Here is a 22,147-nt window from a genome sequence, read left to right on the forward strand (position 1 = left end):
GCTTTGGATAAAAGCATCACCTAAATAATGTAACTGTAAACCCCAACCACTGTAACTACCAAAAAAGTAATGTTTTGCACTTCTAAGTATCAGCATTGATCCCTGTATTTCCACAGTATTTTAGTTAATTGGCATCTTGGACTCTAAACTACTGGACTGGCTAGGATACATTCTGTAAGTAAATGACAAAGCACTTTTGTAAGTCACTCTGGATAAGAGCGTCTGCCAAATGTAAATGTAAATTTCTGTAGCCCTTTCTAATGGTTTATGTGGTGGTCAGAGTGGGAGATGTGATGAGTCACAGTTCTATAGTCCAGGGATTCTGGGTCAAGGGAGTAGCTTCTTCATCTGAAACAATGACATGGCTGGTTTACAGTAGTAGGAGGAGATATCAGATGCAGGAGATTCTAACCTCTCAGACTCAAAGATTTCTGTTTGATTAAAAAAAAAAAAAAAGAAAGTAGATTCGTGAAAAGTGGAGCAATAATAGATTTAAAAGAACAGGCAAAAGTGTAGAGTGTGTAGCCATGAAACAAATGATAAGAATGACCAGCTGGATAAGTGAATGAAAGATCAATAGATGAAGGTTTGATAGATGAAAGATCACTTCTCACTGTTCTGACAGATTTTTTTCTACCTGGTTTTCCTTCAAGGAGGTGTTTAACGAAATCACACTGCTTCAGATTTGCTCATTAAAAGAATGACGGCACATAAATAAGAATGAATGAATGATTTTTACTCCACCAATCAAATTATTAGAACATTTATTTTCCACAAAACCTAGACATTTTCCCCATGAAAAAATGATTTTGAAAATTTGTACTCCTCAGAATATTACAAATGAATAGTATAAAACATCATTATTTCATTAATTATAACTTAGTGTAACTGTGTCTAAAGTCTACCAGCATAGTTTTATATATATATATTCAATTTCACAGTGGAACATGAAAACCTATGTAGAATATGTATATAAATATTTCTCTGAGATTCCCACTCGCAAGAACCACTAGCCAACAGATAAGCATGTAATATTTAAGAAATACCCATCTAAGGTTTGCCAGTCTCTCCCAGTCCTGCAGATGCCCAGTACTGCCCAGTACTGCCCAGTTCACTGGTCCTCTGCATTTGCACACCTGCTCACCTCTCCTAAACCTTAAAAGACAGCTGGAGGTCCAAGAGGTTAAGCACTTTAAGAGAGTATAAGGCTCAGGGTTTGCCAATGTCCACGGTGATTTTGGTGAAGAGTTGGTCTTTCTCCACTTTCACCACATTGTATGTCAGAGAGTTGATGCCGTCAGTGTCCATTGTTTCTCTCGTGTGGGCAATTTTTTCAAACCTGCACATGAGCGAATAGTCTTCACATGCCTGTGTGTGTATGTGTGTGTATGTATGTGTGTGTGTGTGTGCGCGCACACGTGTGCACATTTCACCTCTGAGGGTTAGGAGGGTTCAGCTTATCTCTTTCGTGATGAATCATCTTGCATTTGCCAATCAAGACATTAGGCCGTGATATGGACATTCCTCTAATCGACAACCTCGGATCAAAGAACAAAACAAACTGACCAAAAACCAGCGACATTCACAAATAAGAACAGTTTTGATGAGCTCTCACAGGCCACTGTACTGAGCAGGTTATGAAACGTCTGCTGTCACTGCACCACAACCCTAGAACAGCCTTCCTTTACGGATTCCCTTGGTCAAACTCATGTCTCTGTTAGAGGACCAGTTAAACCAGTTAGTGGCTCTGTGGAATTACCTGCCGTGTTGTGGGTTTTAGTCCAGGTTGTGTAAGACAGCAACATCTCGCTCTTGGTGCTCTTAGAATGTGTACATGCTCAGAGAATAAAAACGTAACTTACAATTATGACTGAGTATACCTTGAGCAATTGAGGGTTAAGGGTCTTGCTCAGGGGCCCAAAAGTGTCAACTTGGCAGCGGTGGAACTCGAACCAGCAACCTTCCGATTACAAGTCAAGTACCTTAAACACTGCCCTGGTTACAGTGGGTCAGTGGAAGTGTATGTTTCTCACCGGTTGGAGATATCATCATCCTCCCCCCCCCAGCCCCAGTAGTTGTTGGGGAAGCCATTGATCTTCAGGTACTGGTCTTTACTCATCGCAGAGATGCCACCGAAAATCTGATTATATGGTAGCCTGCAATCCCACACAACCAAAACAAATCACACAGACAATACAGAGACACAGACCTAGAACATTGCTGAGGTTACATTAGTCTGCAAATTCCCTCACAGTATTAATTATAAGGAAGTACAGTTATAAGAAGGACACGTCTGTGCCATCTCATTGTCTCTTTCTGTTATCATGTAACATGGAGTGTAAAGATGGTATTAGTTACAAGGAAGTGTAGTAGTGCCATGGCCACCCCCCCCCCCCCCATTATAATATGATTATAATAGTAACAATATTATTACACTAGATCATTGACACCATTGATGGCAGCTAACAGTACATTAAGGATTTAAGAGGATTTTAAAACAAGATATTGTTTTGGCAAACAAGACATGTACATGGGTAAAAGAATGACACTGTCCCTGACTGCCCTTCGGCTAAACATCGCTAAGCAGGGTTGCTATGTACACACAGCACCTGAAGCCGAACTTGTCCAAGGCGACGGCGAGGTGCCGTGGTTGGTCATGGCAGCGGTATGTGTTGCGGTCATCCATCGGGATAATGTCGACGTCGCTGAAGACAAAGCAGTCATAGTTGTAGTCATTCAGAGCCTCAGCATAGCCAACATTTAACAGCTTCGCCCGGTTAAACGTGTCCTCGCCGTCCTACAGACAAACACAAAGATGTAAAAGTTTAGGTTGTAAACACAGAAGTCCAGCTGTTTGTCACCCAGCTGATTCTACTAATAAGTTCTACCTGCTCTTACAAAGCCAGTCCAGTGTGACACTTTCCTTTCTGTTCAGGCCAAGACATCTGGAATCGAGTAACAGAAGGGATGTTGGAATGCTCACGTGCACAAAAGGACTTCTGAATTGTTGGTGTTGGCTGAAGGGTTGGGTTTGGTGTAATGAAGGACCAGTCAGACAACGTTTGTGAGTTTCACGATGAACACGGTGTGTATAATACAGTTGAGGGTGAACTGCACAAAATGATTTTGAGTGATAGCAGTGCTGATTGTTGTACATCAGAGGTAGTATTCCATGTACCATCTACTGTTATCTGGTGATGTGGTATCCCTCTCCTCTCTCGTGTGTGTGTGTGTGTGATTGTGTGTTGACACCACCCATGGCAGGAATCCTTTCTCTTTAACTTCCTCTCCTACAACCATTTCAACATGGTTACTGAATTCACACAAACCACTGAGTCATTTACAGTAGTTAATGTGGATAATGGTGTTAAGATCAATAACTCCTTCATATCTGAATAATAATTCACACTAATTACTGAGTCATTTGCCTTAATATGAACCACCAAATACTGGAGATTAAGAGGTCTTCATCTGATCCCAGAACAGTCACACCTACCTTCATGTTAATCTGAACTAGTAGAAAACTAGCCTTAGATCAGAGTCACACAGGTTTCCAGGCAGAGATGTTCGATAAACCTAAGCATACACAGAGCTGTGTGGAACTGCAAGCTGATATATGGACAAGCTCCATAATGTTTTACACCTCTGGAGTGTTTAAAAGGACAATTCACACACAATCATGCTAGCCTCTATGGTTAACACACTGACATGCAGACACAAGGCATCACGGGAGCCGTTAGCATTGTGGGGAACCCTGGTAATGTTTCTATTCACACAGGAAGCTTTTCTGAGTAAGCTGTCTGTAAATAACTGTAGTATAACCGTGTGTGTGTGTGTGTACGCTTTAAGGCTGAATGTCACCTGCTCAATGACGTAGACCCCATATTCCAGCTGTTGTCTCTGCAAAATGGGATGAAGATAGTACAGCCAGTATTTGAGGTGCTGCTCCCTGTGTCTGTAAGGGATAATGACGGCCACTTTCTGGACAGACAGACACTGGGGCGGTTTGTAGTGTCCCCTGTCCACCAGCAGGAGCTCCTGTCTGATCTGCTCCAGATACATCAGATCAGAGACCTCCACACGCAACGGACCCACTGTTGGGGGAAGAGACTCGAGATCAAGTGAAGTTGTAGTTGTCATACACACAGTACAACATGAGGTGAAGTTATTGTGTATGTATTATATTGACATGAGGTCTGAAACACAGGCAGGAGTCAAACCAGGAAGATAAAACCATAACTGAACCACTTAGTATACAACATAAGGTTGGCATTACTTTGTGACGTGTGTGAAGGGGGTATACTGAGATACTGAAGGACCCTGCCCACCGCTACCATTATGACTGTGTAACCCTCAGAAGCAGGTAGATCGAGCCTTGGAAGTCACAACCTCTGCATTTTATCTTCTAACTCTTGCTCCAGGTACATCAAAATGAAGAGTCGATACATAAAGAAAGCTGATGCCCTACAAAAGTGTGATCAACATCACATCCTGCAGTTTTCCTAATGTTCTCCAAGAGCACAGCAGAAACCACAACACTTGGGTGCATATTGTTGCTCCTTCTATAACTTTTTTCCTTTACTCTCAATTGCTCTCATTTGTACCTCCTGCAAGAACTGTGACCGAGTTAATATAAAATACGTATGCACCAAGAAAACACCCCACAACAACATTATCAACCTTGATAACTCTAGGAATGGAGAAACCAACCACCAAGGTTATCGGTGGAGGCTCAGCAGCAACCAAGGTACCATCCGGATTGTCACGCACCTCAAATGGTTTGCTATCATTTTGAAAGCAAACGGACATTGCTGATATTATTAGTGGAAGAGCTACCATTTCCTGCAAGAGGCAATCTACTGTTTGGATAAGGAACAGATGTAACAAACCCAAGCAGGTGTACTAGGAACCTAAGCAGATGTAACAGGCATAACAGAAACCCAAGTAGCTCAATGCTTAGTGGCAGTCACATCCTGTACGTTAGAGCATGTACAATGTAGTGCTAGTGGTACTTCTATATCTCTCATAACTAGTTTCTGAGTGATGCATTTTTGCCTTGTAACTCCTGAATCTTATGTTGAAGTGACTGGACCTTCAGGCAGTCAAAACTGAAGTCAATTAAGGTGGGGTCCATAAAATAATAAAACAGCAGTAAAAAGCAACAATCAAATTAAGAACAACTACGTGATGTGTAACTCCAACTCGTCCACAGCGGAGCATGCGCACTGTCTAAGGAGAATAATTCTTCTCCCAGGATTTCTGCCAAAAACAAGAAAGGCAAAATAATGAAACAAAGTAACACACTTGTTCACCAAAAAAAAAAGGACTGAGCCAACCTATCTGAAAAACAGTTAACTAGCCAGAGAAATCTCATTAACAAATCATTCTAGTAATGATGCCATACCAATTATACAATTTTAAAGTACATAGCATCATGATAATATTTAAGTGTAAAGAGTATAATACATTTTCAAAAATTAGTTGTAGAGATTCAACTACAACAAACAAATTTGTTAATCTTAGATGCTAGGTTAGCCAATAAAATATCAGCGCAGCACCAACAGTTAGCCACGAGAGGCTTAACTGACAATAAAGAACAAAGTTTGTACCATGATTGGATACAGCCATCACAAAGCAAACTATACAAGCACTACAAATAATTGAAAGGCATATCATGCATCTTAGAACTTTCCATAAAATTGCATTTTAAAACAACCAAATAAAATACAATTTCCGGACCAAAGAACCAGTGTTTGCTCCAGGAAGTCGACCTCATTAAAAGTGAGTGTGCCAGAATGGTAAAGGCCAAATTGTTTTACTGTTCTTTCCAATAACAAGGACAGAGCTCCTCTTTCATAGACCCTCACTGGGGCCATCCTTGATTACTGATCTCAGCTTCTGTGAACATCCTGTTGCTGTTATCAGTCAAAGGTGGTGTGCTCCACAAGTTCATCTCCTGTCGTCTGAAATGTATCCTTTGACTCATCTGGATGAGTATGGAGAGAACTGAACAAACAAAAGATCTACATGTAGCTAGTTTTGCCATTTGATACATGTAGCCCATATCCTACCATATCCGAACCACAGAGGCTGGTCCAAGGGTTACTGTCTCATCTTTTTTCACTTAATAGCATCAGTTACTCTATTTAAACTCACTGAACCAAATGCTTAGTGTGAAGTTGTCATGCAACCAGTTTCTCCCAGGTCAGCCAACATTAAATATCACATTTCCCCAAATCCCATTCACAGAAAGGTGCAACATTCCACCAAACAATCAATTACTTGTTCATCCTCACCTTTAAGTCACCTGTTTCTTATTATCCATGCTTATGTAAACCTGTCTGTTTCTTAGCCTCTCTGGGAAGTAGTGCTTATACTCTGCCTTGTGTGTACTGAGTGGTTTCTTGTCTTTGCCCCTGTTGTGCTTTTTGGATTTTTCCAGCTTGTTTCTTGCTTTGGATTTATTTACCTGGTTGTATTTTTCCCTTTTGTTATTGGATTTTTTTTTTTTGACTGACTCCCTCGCTGGCATTTTGGATTCTCCCTCTAACTACATTCTCTGTATGAACAAATTTCTTTCCTTTATCCGTACATGTCTTACCTGTTCTGTCCATTACAGAAGCATCGGTGGCACACACTTATACTCCTTTTATCTCTTCCTTCAGCTGGCATGTTCCCATAGGAACCTGGTTACTTTAACTCCCTACATTTTTAAGATACAGTCATCATGGGTAAAACGACTGACTAAACCGAAAACCGCAATGAATTGTTGACTCTGTCAATATATATATATTGTAACGGCCCGAGTGCCGCTGGGGCAAGGAGCAGGACGTACAGACTCGCTTGGTGGAAACAAACGTTTATTAACATACGCTACAGACACCAACACCCACTTATAACGTGATCAATGACTAACAATTCTGCTCACACTGACAAGGGTTTAAATACATACAAACGTAACAAGGCTAAACCGCTGCAGGTCTGTGCGTAGCAACAGAGGCGTGGTTACAAACAAGACACGTTCAACGAAGAACTCCCAGAGCACGCGGCGGACCATACCACGTGACCAGTGGAAGGGGCGCGTTCCCTGACTATTTGCCTATCCATCTATTTCTTTTCTACTGCTTGATTCACCCCTCCATCTTCCAAATGAAAATAATTTGTCAAAGTTGATATAAACGTTTGATTTATGACATAAAATATATCCACACTTCATAATGATGGGGCTTGTATTATCAATCGGCATAGCTATCAGGACTGAATTCATTTATGAGGGAGGCGTTTGTAACGAAACATTTTCCGTCTACTCAGCTATGAAAGTCAGGAATCCGGACCACATATAAATTAATACAGGACGAGCGAGTTTATTGTGCTGTATTTTCTGCCAACCCGGATATTTGAGTTAAAACTTGTTGCGTTAAGACTCAGTAATTCTCCCCCAGCTATATCGAGTGAGAGATGTATCACCCAGGTTGAGCTAAACATCCATTTTTGTTATGTGATTCGGGAGGGTCGCTGGTGAATCTGCGCACCACACAGACATATAGTAGCTATTTTCTGTTTTGATTATTGGCCGAAACTGCATGATATTGCAAGAATACTTAAGCTTGTACTGTTTCTAGGTAGAAACTGCAGGTTTGCCGTGTGTAAAGTACGTGTGTAAAGGGACACAAAGAAAAAATATTCCCACTGCAACGAAAAACCAATTATACCATTTTAAAGTACACAGCATCATGATAATATTTAAGTGTAAAGAGTATAATACATTTTCAAAAATTAGTTGTAGAGATTCAACTACAAAATATTTGCCAATCGTAGTTGCTAGGCTAGCCAATAAAATATCAGCAAATATTCCCACAGCAACGAAAAAAGTAGGTTGCGCTTTATAATGGCCTACTTTCGTGGGAATGACAATAAAATATGTCAACAACTCTGTAACAGTGACCGCATTTTTGTTTTTCCTTTTAAACGACTGAGGCCAAACAGAAAACTGCATTGAATAGTTGCCTATCTATCTAATTATCTATCATTTCTACTGTTTGTTTCATCCCTCCATCTTCCAATTGAAAATGATGTCAAAACTCTTTTAATGTTTAATGTAGATTCATCAAAGTTGATATAAACGTTCGATTTCTGACACATAATAATACACACTTCATAATGATGGGGCTTGTATTATCAGTCGGCATAGCTATCAGGACTGATTTTTTATGAGGGAGGCGTTTGTAACGGAACATTTTTCCACGTCTACTCAGCTATGAAAGCCACGAATCCGGACTGTATTTAAATTACTACAGGAGGAGTGAGTTTCTTGTGTTGTATTTTCTACGAACTCGGATATTTGAGTTAAAAAATAATGATCTCCCAGGTATATCGAGTGAGAGATTTATCACCCAGACCAGTGGTTGAGTTAAACATCCATTTTTCGTTTTGTGATTTCGGGAGGGTCGCTGGTGAATCTGCGCACCACGAGTTTATCCCGCCTTACTCCAGAAACGGTGAGGCAGAACGGCTCGCTGTTTCACACCGGACGCGACTCGCCGCGGTAGTCCGTGTGTAAAGGGACACAAAGAAAAAAATATTCCCACAGCAACGAAAAAAGTAGGATGCGCTTTATAATGGCCTACTTTCGTGGGAATGACAATAAAATATGTCAACAACTCTGTAACAGTGACCGCATTTTTTTTTAATCTAAAACAGTTTCCGTTCATAGGAGTTTTTCAGTTTTTCTTCGAAAAGTGAAATACTGATGGAGTAAATAAAGAAAATGTAAGTCTAGACAGTGCTGCTGAGTGACATATAGTAGCTATTTTTTGTTTTGATCATTGGCCGAGACTGCATGATATTGCAAGAAAGCTTGTACTGTTTCTAGGTAGAAACTGCAGGTTTGCCGCGCGACAAGCGGCAATAACGTTCGCTTACTGCGTCCAAATAAATTCTATTTATTAAATTTATATTTTTTCCAATGCGAGGGGAACAATCACGGGAATTTGTGTCCGGACGGAACTAAAATTGTAGGTAGTTTTTCAAGTTGAAATTAAACCTGCGTCAATGACTACTATAATTAGCTGGGTTTGGTGAAATAGCAATTCGCCTTGTAATTTTATCAGGGGAGCAGGAAGAAAAACACCTACTTGGACGATCCGGACGGAAATAAAATCACAAAGGAACATCTGTAGAAAAGCAGTTACCCCAGGACCCAAGTAAATTCAATCCCGGCCGAACAGGGTTTATAGTCATAGTTTCATAGTTGTTACGATGGTCTTTGGCAAGACACCTCGAAGTCTACTTTCTAGTTTTTAATTATAAAGCAGATCACCTTCTAGCATGTAATCCCAACTGTCTAGTTCGTTTGTCCAAAAGGTACAGCTACATTGTTTAGAAATACGGTTTATATGATTGACACTTAATGAAAAAGCGCAACCGAGCCGCTTTGGAATCGATCATCTGTCTTAAAGTTTTTGTCTTATTGGTTAGGTACGTACCTAAGAGCGGGGACGTCTCGGGACAATTCTCCAGCGTTTTAAATGCTTCAACACCGTTCGCTTCTTCCGTCACTTCAGCGATTTGCCCGCTCCGCGCATACCCGCCAGCGCTGTAGGTTCTCATGTAGTAAAATAGCATCACTAAGATTTGCAACACTCCCAGCACCACTATGACAGTGTAGGTTTTACTGAAAAGACCAAAATGACTGAATTTTCCCATTAATTTCCTATTACAGAAAGAGTAATTGGTACTATTCGAACGGGATGGACATATGCCCGTAATTTGAATAGGCCTACAGTGTTTATGACGGAATAAGAAATCTCGATATAAATTACAGAGGTGGGAGTGGCTATGCAAACAAATCACGCGCAAACCTTAACTTTTACAGGTACAAAACTTTATTTCCGCATGAAATATTAATTAAACGTTAAAAAAACTTAAAGATGGTCTAAAGTCCTCACTCAATTGTCTGTAAGCGTACACCCATCTTCTATTCAGATTTTTTATATTTAATATATCCGCTTCTAGTAAGAGGAAACTGAGTTTTCTATCGGTCGTTGTATAGTTGGTAAAGAACTCCAGGCAGACGACAGAGCGCTTAATAAAAAATTTAAAAAATAAAGACAGACATGGCGGTCTTGTTTTGGACTCAAATCACTGAGGAACGTGGGTAATTACGTTACCCCACGCCACCAGGTAAAATTTATCCCGTCACAAGACTTTGTCAAACTATAAATCAAGAATAAAGTGGGCAGAAAAAAGTCTGGGTGTTCCTCATACTCCAAAAACTCCTACAGAGAAGGAAAAACTGTTTTCACCTGTTTTTTATTTTCCAATTCCCAAATCGCCTCCTTCTGTGAACGTTAAACTAGGATTCCTTGGACACGTCTTGGTTTTATGCAGTTTCTGCATTACCTAGGCTTTAGTTACAGTCTCGGAAGGAGAGCCCTGTTTGTCTTATTCAAACAATGGGCGTCACTGACGCTGCCATGTGTCTAGGTTGAAGTAACTGCTCTACACTTTCATCAACCTAATTAATCTCCAGCATTTCAATATGATATTTTATTCCAATCCAGTGATCAAAAACAAAACAGACACTGTAGTTGGTAGAGAAGGTCTTACAAACAGTGACAGAGTAGCACCTGTAGCACAGATACAGTCAGCCTACTCTATTGCTGACTGTCTCTGTGCTACAGGTGCTCCTCTTACAGAACAGACAGTGATAGGACAGCTCTTACTGCACATAGACAGCGATAGAGCAGCTCTTATAGAACACACAGCAATAGACCAGCTCTTACAGAACAGTATGCGATAGAGCAGCACTTACAGAACAGATAGCGACAGAGCAGCTCTTACTACACATAGACAATGATAGAGCAGCTCTTACAGAACAGTATGCGATAGAGCAGCACTTACAGAACAGATAGCGACAGAGCAGCTCTTACAGACAGAGATATAGCATCAGACACCACAAATGTTAGTGGTAGAGCAGCTCTTGCTGCACAGAGATAGTGATCGAGCAGCTCTTACAGCTGGCCCACAGTGTCCACGTACCACATTCCATGTGGTTTTCAGCTGTGTGTGCATGTGCGCGCACACACACACAGCCACACACACACACACACACACCATGCTTAGTCATGAGTTTATATCTAATTTGTGCACACACACTCATGCATGCAAACACACTAACTCTGAAAGTGTCTTACGCATTCATACATACACCTGCACACAATCACTTGTACAACATCTAATGGCCATATAATGAAAATCCCTCAAAACTCAAATCAAAAACTCAACCCCACTGCTGTTTCCCAGGCTCATACACGGGTGGACACGTGTGCAGAAACTTACGGAGGGGCATCCTTTACACTGTGTCTTTCTCGTGACCACGCCCACAGAGACGAGCTTGGCATCTACGCTCTTCACCACACGCATGGCGTCTTTGCCGGCTGCCTGAAACCATCTTTCAGACTTATGACTGTTCCCAAGGATGACTTCCTGTGCATACCCAGAACCTGTAAGAGAGAGGGAGTGGGAAGTAGGGAAATGGAGAGATAAACAAACAAATTGCATAGCTGTGTATAAACCGATGAGACTAGGTTTTGGGACTTTGGTGTTTATGAATTGAAAGACTAGTAATAGTAGGGGTGAGACTACAACATGAGTATAAGACTCTAAAGGTGAAGTGTGTGTGTGTGTGTTTGTGTGTGTGTGTGTGTGTGTATGTGTGTGTGCTGACCTGGCTATGGCTGATATTACATCCACCAACTGAACCCAAGTCAGCTGCAGGTAAGACAGCTATGCTCACCCCTAGTCTAGGTGACGAGGCCTTAACACAGAGAAAGCAAACAGAGTGTGAGTAAAGTGTATTTACACAACTCACTTAAACACACAACAAACAAACTCAAAACCAACACATTCGTATTTGCATTCTCATTCTCTCTCTCTCTCTCTCTCTCTCTCTCTCTCTCTCTCTCTCTCTCTCTCTCTCTCTCGTGAATCCTTTTGTAGGGGAGCCTGTTGGTCAGCTGATCTGTTGATCCGGATGAGTGCATATGAAAGCGGACTCAGGTGGAGTCTCTGAAGGACATAAAGGGAAAATTCAGCATACATCTGGGAAGAATACAGTAACAGCAACATAAACCACATATATTTGGGAACATAACACTAATGCATCGTGCCTCCTGGGTGTTGCAGTTCTCTATTTGTTTTGTGCAGATCACCTTATATGTGATACAGGCACACATAAGCCTGCATGCACACACACACACACACACACACACACACACACACACACACATACACAATGTTCCACACTTCTCCACCTTGTCTAAACCCCTTTACCCCACACTGCTCCACCTGGCCTACCCCAGATTACCCCACACTGCATATTCTGTCTCCAACTACCTCCACCAACTACTATACTAACCCATTATATGACATCAGCAGACCATCCATTTGTGTCATTCTTTTGTTGACGATGTCATCATCAGCCATTACGTCCACCATCTTTCCAGACTTGAGCTGCATCATTAGCATACTGGCCACACCCCTCTTCAGGTTCTTGATGGTCACAGACACTGCCTTGTATGTGTAGAGGTTTTGTACTTGGGACATCATGCACAGTAACCATTTACATAGTCTGTCTCCAGGAGAACCTCACTGTTTTCAGCACTGATCAGTCAATCAATCAATCAATCAATCAAACTTGTGCCAGAAAACTTCACTGTTTTGGAGGCCTATATATGAGCAAGATGCAGGTGTGATATCTGGTTTTTGTTGTAAGTGTTTGTGCTGTAAATGAGAGACTACAGGTAGGGACAGCGGGTGTGGGAATATACCAGCAGTAGGTGGAAGCTAGAGAACACAGCAACACACAACAGATAGACATCAAGGGAGAACATGATCTGCTTACACATATCTGTCATGGAACGATCGCCTCCCGCAAGGCACGTGGTTTGGCCAGCCACGTGCAGTGAGAGGGCCTTCGTTAGTGGCCACACCTGCACCTCGTTTGTCTGTGTATTTAAACCCACGTGAGGGTGTGCAGCATCGTTGGTCATTGTTGACATCACATGTTAATGTGGTGTGTTGTTGTTAGTAATAATGTTAATGTAATACTCGTCATTGTTAGATGTATTTATCGTGTTCATTTAATATTAATCGTTTCATGTTCGTGTCCTTTGTCTGTAACACGTGTGAGTGCCGTTGTCTTTGTCTTTGAATAAATGTACATCCCAGACATTGGTGTCTGTGCGTCCTGCGCCTCGCCCTGCATCACTCGGGCCACCTCGCGTTACAATATCATCATCTTCACCTGTAAGAATGTATTTAAAGTTATATTTGTTTAAAGTTGAAGCATGTATCTCATTTTTAAATTTGATGAACTGTACAGCACAAACTCAGATGGGCATTTCTGGGTGATGAACAGAATATTCAGTTTTGATATGACTGGAGATGATAACATGGGATTACATTAGTTGGTTTAGACATCTGTTTTAACAATTTCCAAAGTGCATGGTAACAAATGTCAAAATGTGCCCTCGGTCTTCTTCTCTCTGTGTTTCTCTCCATTTGTCTAGGTATAGTCCATACAATACTGACATGGGTCTCTCAGATTTTATCATAACATACTCAAACCAGAATTTTTACATCAAATATCTGCCATTCTTACCTCATGAAAATGCTTCAATTTTGCCATGACTGCTATCAGATTACCAAAACATCTAACCTACTTGGGCAATGTCATTTTTTTTCTTGAATACTGTTAGATACAAACTAGGTTTAAAATATGCCAGTATCTTTTTTTATTAACTAACTTACATAACTTCATTGCTTCATTATTATTAACTAACTTACATCATCTTCACAATTTTGCACTCTAGTTACCATTTACTATTAAAGCTCTTACTATTGTGGCAACAATATTTTTCCATTAGTTCCGTTATTTTCTGTTAAAAGAACATTTAAAACACCCATTGTAACTTCATTTTAAGATAAAAGATGGAAGGTAACGAAAATATAACATTATTTGCAAAAATATAAATTTTTCAGATTAAAAAAAAACAGCTGGGCATGAAGGGCATTTAAAAACCTCTCAAATCGCATCGCGATTGAAACCAGTAAAAACCTACCTTCACATTACCACATTACGACATTACGAGGATGTGGAAAAGCTTTCTGAGGTAAAGCGAGAAAACAACTGTTCACCTGAGAGCGCGTCGCCAGTCCTGAGGCGAGCAGTGAGGTAAGTACATAGCATTACATGTAATTCTTTCCAGGTGTAAATGCGTTATTTTTACTGTATCATAATGACAATTAACTAATATGCTCTTATAATTTCGCCTAATGTGTTTGTATTTAATATTATGCTGTTGAAAACTTTATTTCTATCGTTGGCTAGCAAACGTCAACGAAAATGTAGATTGCGCTACAGACCCACAGTGTGGGTTCCATTTATTCACCAGCTAAACAGGTCATAAAATATATTGTATAGGATATTGTATGTATGTATTAACGCGTTATTTCACGTCTATCCTTACACAACGATGACGCATATAAGTAGGCATTTAGATTTAATAAGGTCCTTAAAAATGAATGTGTCGCAATAATAGCGGAATCTACTCTAAATCCGTAAGATTATAGTTTGAGCTATAATGTATAATCCTGACAAATACAAAACTATGTAAAAACGTGCAGCAATAGTAACAACAACAACAACAAAATTGTAATAATATGCCTAAATCTGTCATCTCGGTCGAAGTAGAAGCGAAGTAGTATTAACACGGTGATGTTTATTAAGGACAATAAAACGGGAGACAGAGACACAGAATCAGAAAATATGTAAGGATACGAAACGTAGCGAGACCGCAGGCAAGGAAAAGCAAGAGAGACACATAGAAAAATATCATGTACGACCCAACAAGATAGGAATACACGTATATGCACAGGTAGCTCAGGGAGAAACCAGAGAAACCAGAGAAATTCAATAAAGTGCAACACATGACTGGACAGCGCCAAAACTAAACCAAAACCACGCAGTGCTATCGCCATGGTAACCGTAACACCTGAACAGGGACAACGTGGATGGGAACACATATGCGCACGCACCATCAAGCAAAGCATAATTCTAGCGTTGTATGATTTGATTTACATGAACTTAAACATGCTAGTGTTTGAAAGGGCAGTACATATGGCAGCAAGCGTGCGTTGAAACGCCATGGCTTTCAAAATGCTGCAAGGCAGTAGTTTTAGTTTCAGTTTTGAAAAGTATTTTGTCTCTCACAAAGACCTAAAACTCTCACACTTTACATATATGTTAGTTTTGGCAGCAATTTTATTTGCTTTTGATGTTTTTCTGAGGGCTGTTTCTGAATCATTCGTAGTTTTATGGCGACACCCTGTGGCGGATCTTGGGAACTGTGCGAGGTACTGCACGAAGCAGGCCGAATTGTATCCTAGTGCGCGGGAATTTCACCGTCGCAGCCACAGCGCTCGTTGGACAAAACCTGTGCAGCGGTGCATCGCAGATATAGGTCTTTTGGGTCAGGTTCTTTATTTCCAGTCATGGCAGAGGTGATAATTCCATTTGAACGTTTAGGAGCTGTTGCTAATTTACTATCTTAGCTGTTACTCAGCGTTTAAACCGAACGCAGCTAATTCCCGGTTCTTCTGTCGTGTCGTATTTTAGGGGTATATTAACGCGCAGTATTCTTCACCGCATAGCGGCCAGTTTGCTGGGCAGCACTGGCTCACGTCAAATCGCCGAAGCATGTCGTATGCACTTTTCCACCCTGTTTCCTCTTCTCGTATGGCAATAAGTGCTGGGTTGCCAGTCAGCCCCTGAATTTAAAAGGTTTGTCCTTTCCACTGCTACTGGACTGGAAGAGTGGTACAATTATTCAGATCCTACAGAACACAATGATACATTTTTGCCTGATTTCTTGCAGCTCAGGTGTCTGATCCAGGGAATTTGTAACCACACAAGGTTCAGTGTGGTGCATTGTCAGTTAGAAAGCAGGGTAAGTGTCCAAAGAATTTACCAGTGCACATTTTAATCTGTGCATGGTTGTGTGTGTGTTTGGAAATTTGGTTACTCTAAGAAAACCATGGAAATACAGAGCTCACGCAGGCAAGTCTCCTAGTGCAATGGATGCGTCCTTGTCATGCTGCATCTGTGAGGTCAGAGCCCAGGCGAAGGCAAGCTCTCCCCGGTTATCATGGTTGCGTTTTTGTCTGCTCCTCAGTAGGACAAGTTTGGGGTTCCTCAGCAGAGTGTAGACAAGAAGCCAGCGAGCGCGTGCTCTGCCCTCTGTTGGACTGCCTGGGGAACAGCAGAAGGGGAGGCGGAGTGAGAAGAAAGGTGCGTGTCTACACGTGATGTGTACGTGCGTGTATGTCTGAGACTGATTACCTGAGGTGCTGTTTAGGCGTGAATAAGTCTTTGAATCTCTCTGTTTCTCCACAGATAGTTTGAGTAGCAGGTGGCAGAAACGGACCATAATAGGGTTGCTGTGGTAATAATCTGCCATTATCATCCCTATCCACGTACGGTAGCCTAAACAAGCAGGATCAAAACACCAGCAATGAATAAATGAATCATATGAATTTTTCAGATCTTTACCCTTCCCAGTCTACTTTTTAAAATGTCAGATCTGTTCCTTAAATGAGCAACACAATGCTCACTCTGACTGACACCATCAGTGAGGTGACACCACAGCAGCTCACAGACATTATAAAGCAAAGAGCAGAACTGATTTCAGATCAGTTTTGAGGAACCCTTTCATACCCTTGTCCATGAGCTCGTAGCCGCGTGGCATGATGGTCCTGTCGATGCGCGACACCAACAGCAAACCCACGAAGCTGTTGGCGAACAGTCGTAAGACGCAACTCCCCACACCCAAGATCACGTTGTAGAAGAAGAAGAAGTAATTAAAGTTGTGGAAAGCTTTCCTGGGGCAGACAGACAAACAGGAAATTGGTTTGACCGGTCACAAAGCTTTCCTTCAGAGGACTGACACACCGGAAATTGGTTTGACCAATCACAAAGCTTTCCTGGGGAGGATAAAATCATATTAAAGCAATTAGTTTGACCAGTCATGTTAATACAACCAAGAGGCATCCTGATGCTCTATAGGGAACAATAACTTTATCATTAGTAGGTAAACTTGTTTGTTATTTTGTTTTAGTAAGTGTTGTACACAGAATCCTCTCCGGTCATGCACCACCTCCAAACTCCTCATTGGTTGATTGGGAGGGAAAAAACTCCTCAGAATTTAGTTCACATGAACTTGCCCAGAATCGCCTGATCCACTGTTAGCCAGTAAGCAGGAAGGCTAGGTTAGATGAAAGTCCTTCCTAGCTAGTTTGGAAAGGAAGACATTTACGGGTTCTTTGGGAAAAAAAGCCCACCCATGTAGTTAGTGATGGTCTTCAGAATGAGTTACTTTCCGCTTCAGGGGAGTTTGACTGAACCGGAGGCTGGCACTGTTTAGGGGAAACTCAATTATCCAGGCAGGTTAGCAAAGTTTGGCACGATAAGATTCCTGGATTGTTGGTGACGTGTTTACAAGTCACACTTTGAAATCATGCTAGCTACCTTTATAGCTCCTAGTTAAATGAATCACCCAGATCAGTTTTGTTGGCCTTACACACAGAGAGATACGGACGAACACCAACATGCAAGCACTGGCTAGCATTGAAGCATCCATGCCCACAGAAATGACCTGCAATTATTTATATATTAAAACATAATAACGTGTTTTTCACACCTGTTGTTGAGAGCGAGGGGCTTCTGCTGGTCCTCAGGTGACAGTTTGTCCTGCAGGAAAAAAAATCGAACCAGCAGGACCTGCATCATCAACAGCCCCATCACAATGAAGAAATTCGACCTGGTGCCATAACACAGGAACACAGGAGCCGCCATCAGTCACAAATAAACTGATAAATATGTAGTTGATAATAATTAGTATCACTGCACTGTTATAACATCAGTCAGCCAATAACTGTACTGATATAACATCAGTCAGCCAACCACTGTACTGTTATAAAATCAGTCAGCCAATCACTGTACTGTTATAACATCTGTCATCCCTTTATCACACTGATGCAACAGCATCAGCTACCGTGATGGTTCTAGACCATCTGAACTGGGGGTCAGGCTTTAGAGGGGTCCCTGGCTCCTTTGGGACCTGCCTTGTTTTTCTATATTGGCTGAAGGATGGGGAGGGCTTGGACCCGCTAGTGCACTTATACCAGCCACCCCTGATCAGCTCACACTGGTGGTGTTCTGTTACTGGATAACTCCGTCTTCAGTTCAGAAAATACACGATTAGACAGACAAATGATGTTTGGTGTGAAATCTGCCCTTAAAGTACTCTCACTCACACAAGCAGAACCAGACTGTGCAGCCAGTAAAAAAATCCATCTTTTAGGATCAGCTCAACAACCAGATGCACAAACACGAAGCCGAACAGACAGAGGCAGATGTGCACAATCTCATAACCTGCAACAGAATGTTAACAGAGCAGTGTTGGATTAACCAAAACTATCCAATCCAATAATTCAATCCATCAGTTAGGCATGTTCAAGCAAGACAGTGAAGAACAGGCAGACTTTGTACTCACCCCACAGCATGAAGGCGATCTGGGAACCCGGGTACTTTGCAAGCGCAGCCTGCAGGCAGGTTATTGATTACTATTGATCATTCTTAATTATGATTAGCATGTAAGAGAACATGGAGATGTTTTCAGAATGATGTTTTATTCAGAGATGAGTCTACAACATTGGGTGCCTGACCACGATCTGGAACATCCACCTCCCTGCAAAGTGGGGCAGGGCGAAGCCATGGGGGGTAGATCTCCAAGAGCAGGGCTGGGTCTCAGGGGAACAGCTAACTGACCAATTCCAAACCCCACCTCCCCTAAAAAACACCCAGACAGGACAGAAGGGATGTGTTTTATAGGCTACCTCTTCAATACCCAAAAACTTGCCTGGGGTTAGCATTATTAAAGGGGGCGGAGCTTGGAATTGGCCAAAGACCAAGCTCTTCATAAAGTTGCTGAGGCAAACCTAGGAGAAACATTAAGTGTGTAGTATAGCTGGGTCACTGGTCTACACACACGCACATGCACTCACCACGCTATCAGCAGAGTTTGGCGTGCGGTACTTTTCCGGCAGGAAGCTCCTGTTTCCCGCCCACAGCCTCTTGATGTGCTTCCTGTTCAGTTAGTGGAATGAACAGGTTGGTGCTCATTGATGTTCATTAGAAATGAACGAATGAACAAAGAAAATAAATGAAGACATCTTAGTTTGCTCTGGGGGTTCAAGGATAAACGGATTCAGGTGAATATGCAGGACCTTCCAATTTCCTTGAGACATAAATGAGCCTTTCTAACTGGTTAATGCTCCATTTCCATGGCAGGGTTCCTGCCTTCTGTTGTGTGTTCCTACGTACCTGTAACAGACCAGCACATGGCCGATATGAGCCACGGACGACAACGCAGCTAGAGCCGTGGTGACGTACCAGGTATCTATAAACAAACAACAAACAAGCAGAACAACCAAACAAAAACCACAAACAAACAAAAAGAACCACAAATGAACCAAACAACAAACAAACAACAAAACAAACAAGCAAACCAATATTGGTCAGTTAGAAAGCAAAAAAAGGCAAAGTTTTGGACAAAAAAATAATAAATAAAAAAGAATTAAAACGAAGGTGATCTCACTTGCAGTGTAATAAGAGCCAGGCATTATAGAGGTAAAGAAGATCCCTTCTGAAGTCAGAATCTGCTCGGTTAAAATGAACTATTGGGAAAATAAAGATAAAGTCACACATAAATCTCACATTGCATGACCTGTAGCAGAGAGTGCCCTGCACACACAAATACACACACTCACTCACACACACCAAGTAGAGTCCGATGAGGGAGATGACGGCTGTGTGTGTGTGTGTGTGTGTGTGTGTGTGTGTGTGTGTGTTTCTGTGTGTGTGTGTGATTATGCATGCTGTAAACTGTTCAGGAGGTCTCAGAAGTCTGCGGACATGTTGGAGCTGCTGAGGCTGAACAAACAAGCCATCTTCCACCTGCAGCACAGAGAGAACACACACATGTACACACCGCGCACGCACACACACGCACAAACACACACACACACATGCACACACACCACACACACACACACACACACACATGAACACACCACACACGCACACATGAATACACCACACACACACATACACACACGCATAAGTGCATATCTGCAGGGTGGAGTGTATGTTGATGGGGTATATATGTGTGGTGTGTTTCTTTGGCTGTTTTAAGAACTGCTTTTATTAGAAACATTAAACGCTAAACAAGTCTTTCTTTCTGCTTACAGAGGTTTAGGCATACAAATATTTAGTTAAAGTAGGACACAGATTAAACTACACTACAGATTGAGTAACAAAAGGTCTGTGTTACAACAAAAGGTCTGTGTTGTTCTGCAGCTCCAATTCCAAGGAAGGAAACCTTTTTTGTTTTTTTTTTCTTCTCTAAAATGTAAAAGAGCCAAAGCACTATGAGATGACTTAGTTTAGGGCCAGAGGCCCTAATCTGACCTGCCAGCTTAGTAGAGCTGGGTCAGTGTGTGACACACCTGTATCTTCTAGGTCTTCTGTAGTTAACCACTGTTAAGCCAAAGCAACCAATGAGGAAACCCAAACACAGGAAATTTGGCCACCTGTATAACTGAGCACAAATTTACAACACATTTATCCACAGTGACTTACAATTATGACTGAAAACAACTTGAGGGTTAAGGTCCTTGCTCAAGGGCCCAATAGTGGCATCTTGAGAGGGGTGGGGTTTGAACCAGCAACCTTCCAACTACCTTAACCACTGAGCTACCACTGCCCACATTAGTGTTAGTCAGTCCCTGCCCTGATCACACGTGACACACGTGACTGTAAACATAAACAAATCTAGCTCCCCCAAGCCCTGTAGTTTAGCTGAATGTGTTGGGTGAGTAATTGCGCTGGAAGTCCACTAGAGGGCGTATGGCTAGTGGACAGCTCAGTGGCACTAGTGACTAAAGATAACTATTCCGTCCAGTTGGAGAAATAAAGGTATCAATTAGATAAATGTTGCATGTAAAAATTGTGGAGATGACTAGAAGGGAGTAAGTTGCTCCTTTTTCTTATGATTTATTTATTCCAGTCAAGTGACCGGTTCCCGTTATTGTCACGCTGCAGGAGCCTTCATGTAGCTTCAGTTCACTTCCGGGTGCGTTTGGGGTCCTTTGATTCCTTCCCACGCCAATTGTGGCTGGAAATGCACGGACGTTTGTGAGATCTTTCCGTGCTGTTTGTGCCTTTCATTAACACAACAACCTTTGACAGCTGTCTGCTTCGTTAATCCTGAACACGAGATTTTCTTTTCATGTGCACATGAGATTTGTTTATTTCGGACACAGGATCTTGTCAATGTTAACATGAGATTCGTTTTTGGTTGGCTGTGACATTATCTACCTTTTAAGTATAAGTTAGCTCGTTAATTGAATTTTCTTTTGTGCTGTGTAGTTTGTAACAGAGTACTTTGGCAATTTTATTGAAATAGACAAGTCCATGATCTCCTATAAGGGAAGATGTTTTAAATCAGTGTACTCCAACAAAGTGGTTCGGTACAAAGAACCTGGTTCTCACCGATGCAAAAACATTCTACAACTATCTGGGCTGCTTACACTGGTGGACCAAGTTGAGAGCAGTGCGGGTGTCGGACACTCTGCAGTAAAGGATGCTCTGGGCAGTGCTGGTCTTCTGGAGAAGGTATGCGTTTATATACACAGCTTTTACACACCCACTGAGTCGTTTAGGAGTCTGCACAGAGAAATTACCAGAGCCTGTGATGGCCTGTTAGTGCCCCTATTGGCTGACACTATAGGAGACCAGTAGTAGTAGTAGTAGTAATAATAGTGGTAATAGTAATAGTAATAATAGTGGTAATAGTAGTAATATTAGTAATAGTAGTAATGGTAGTAATAATAGTAATATTAGTAATTGTAGTAGCAGTAATAGTAATAATAGTAGTAGTAATAGTAATATAGTTCTTGGACTGGTGATAATAATTATTATTGTTGTTAGTAGTAGCAGTAGTAGTAATAGTAGTATTAGTAATAG

The 22,147-nt window shown here is 41.6% G+C and overlaps 3 protein-coding genes and 1 long non-coding RNA gene across 16 annotated transcripts in view; 2 read left to right on the forward strand and 2 right to left on the reverse strand.

Moving 5' to 3' along the window:
• LOC118241984 (uncharacterized protein C4orf54 homolog) overlaps nt 1-13,914 on the forward strand; it is a 40,470-nt gene extending 26,556 nt beyond the window's left edge. For 3 of the 11 annotated variants that reach the window (XR_014123777.1, XR_014123781.1, XR_014123783.1), the window contains one exon: nt 12,001-13,914. The gene's annotated coding sequence lies outside the window, so the exon portion shown is untranslated. Of the gene's footprint in view, nt 1-2,935; nt 4,160-4,421; nt 6,638-11,304; nt 11,845-12,000 lie in introns of those variants that run through there. The other 8 variants (XR_014123780.1, XR_014123782.1, XR_014123784.1 and 5 more) reach the window with 5 other exon arrangements.
• Nucleotides 776-9,771, reverse strand: LOC118241983 (beta-1,4-galactosyltransferase 1-like). Its single transcript, XM_035529931.2, has 6 exons — nt 9,486-9,771; nt 3,862-4,094; nt 2,610-2,797; nt 2,034-2,156; nt 1,434-1,538; nt 776-1,339 (listed from the first exon to the last, which is right to left on the reverse strand). Exons 1-6 carry the CDS (start codon nt 9,703-9,705, stop codon nt 1,210-1,212), a joined length of 999 nt encoding a protein of 332 aa, XP_035385824.1. The 5' UTR covers nt 9,706-9,771; the 3' UTR covers nt 776-1,209.
• Nucleotides 13,915-15,055: 1,141 nt separating the features above from the next.
• On the reverse strand, nt 15,056-20,130 carry LOC118242037 (stimulated by retinoic acid gene 6 protein-like). Of its 3 annotated transcripts, XM_081714204.1 has the most exons (10): nt 19,719-19,780; nt 19,445-19,520; nt 19,126-19,207; nt 18,787-18,910; nt 18,615-18,663; nt 18,376-18,493; nt 17,760-17,879; nt 16,778-16,941; nt 16,403-16,546; nt 15,056-16,312 (listed from the first exon to the last, which is right to left on the reverse strand). In XM_081714204.1, exons 2-10 carry the CDS (start codon nt 19,461-19,463, stop codon nt 16,113-16,115), a joined length of 1,020 nt encoding a protein of 339 aa, XP_081570330.1. In that variant the 5' UTR covers nt 19,464-19,520; nt 19,719-19,780; the 3' UTR covers nt 15,056-16,112. The 3 variants fall into 3 exon arrangements, with proteins under 3 accessions (XP_081570330.1, XP_081570331.1, XP_081570329.1); XM_081714205.1 differs by lacking the exon at nt 18,787-18,910 and having other exon boundaries at nt 19,719-20,130; XM_081714203.1 differs by lacking the exons at nt 19,445-19,520; nt 19,719-19,780 and having other exon boundaries at nt 18,787-19,175.
• LOC145657865 (uncharacterized) lies at nt 16,238-20,507 on the forward strand. Its single transcript, XR_014123786.1, has 3 exons — nt 16,238-16,351; nt 19,412-19,516; nt 20,014-20,507. It is a non-coding gene; the product is annotated as an uncharacterized LOC145657865 (long non-coding RNA).
• The last annotated feature ends 1,640 nt before the right edge of the window (nt 20,508-22,147 follow it).

Source organism: Electrophorus electricus, chromosome 5 (assembly GCF_041902795.1).
Source record: "Electrophorus electricus isolate QZ-2024a chromosome 5, ASM4190279v1, whole genome shotgun sequence".
In the NCBI taxonomy this organism is placed as follows: domain Eukaryota; kingdom Metazoa; phylum Chordata; class Actinopteri; order Gymnotiformes; family Gymnotidae; genus Electrophorus; species Electrophorus electricus.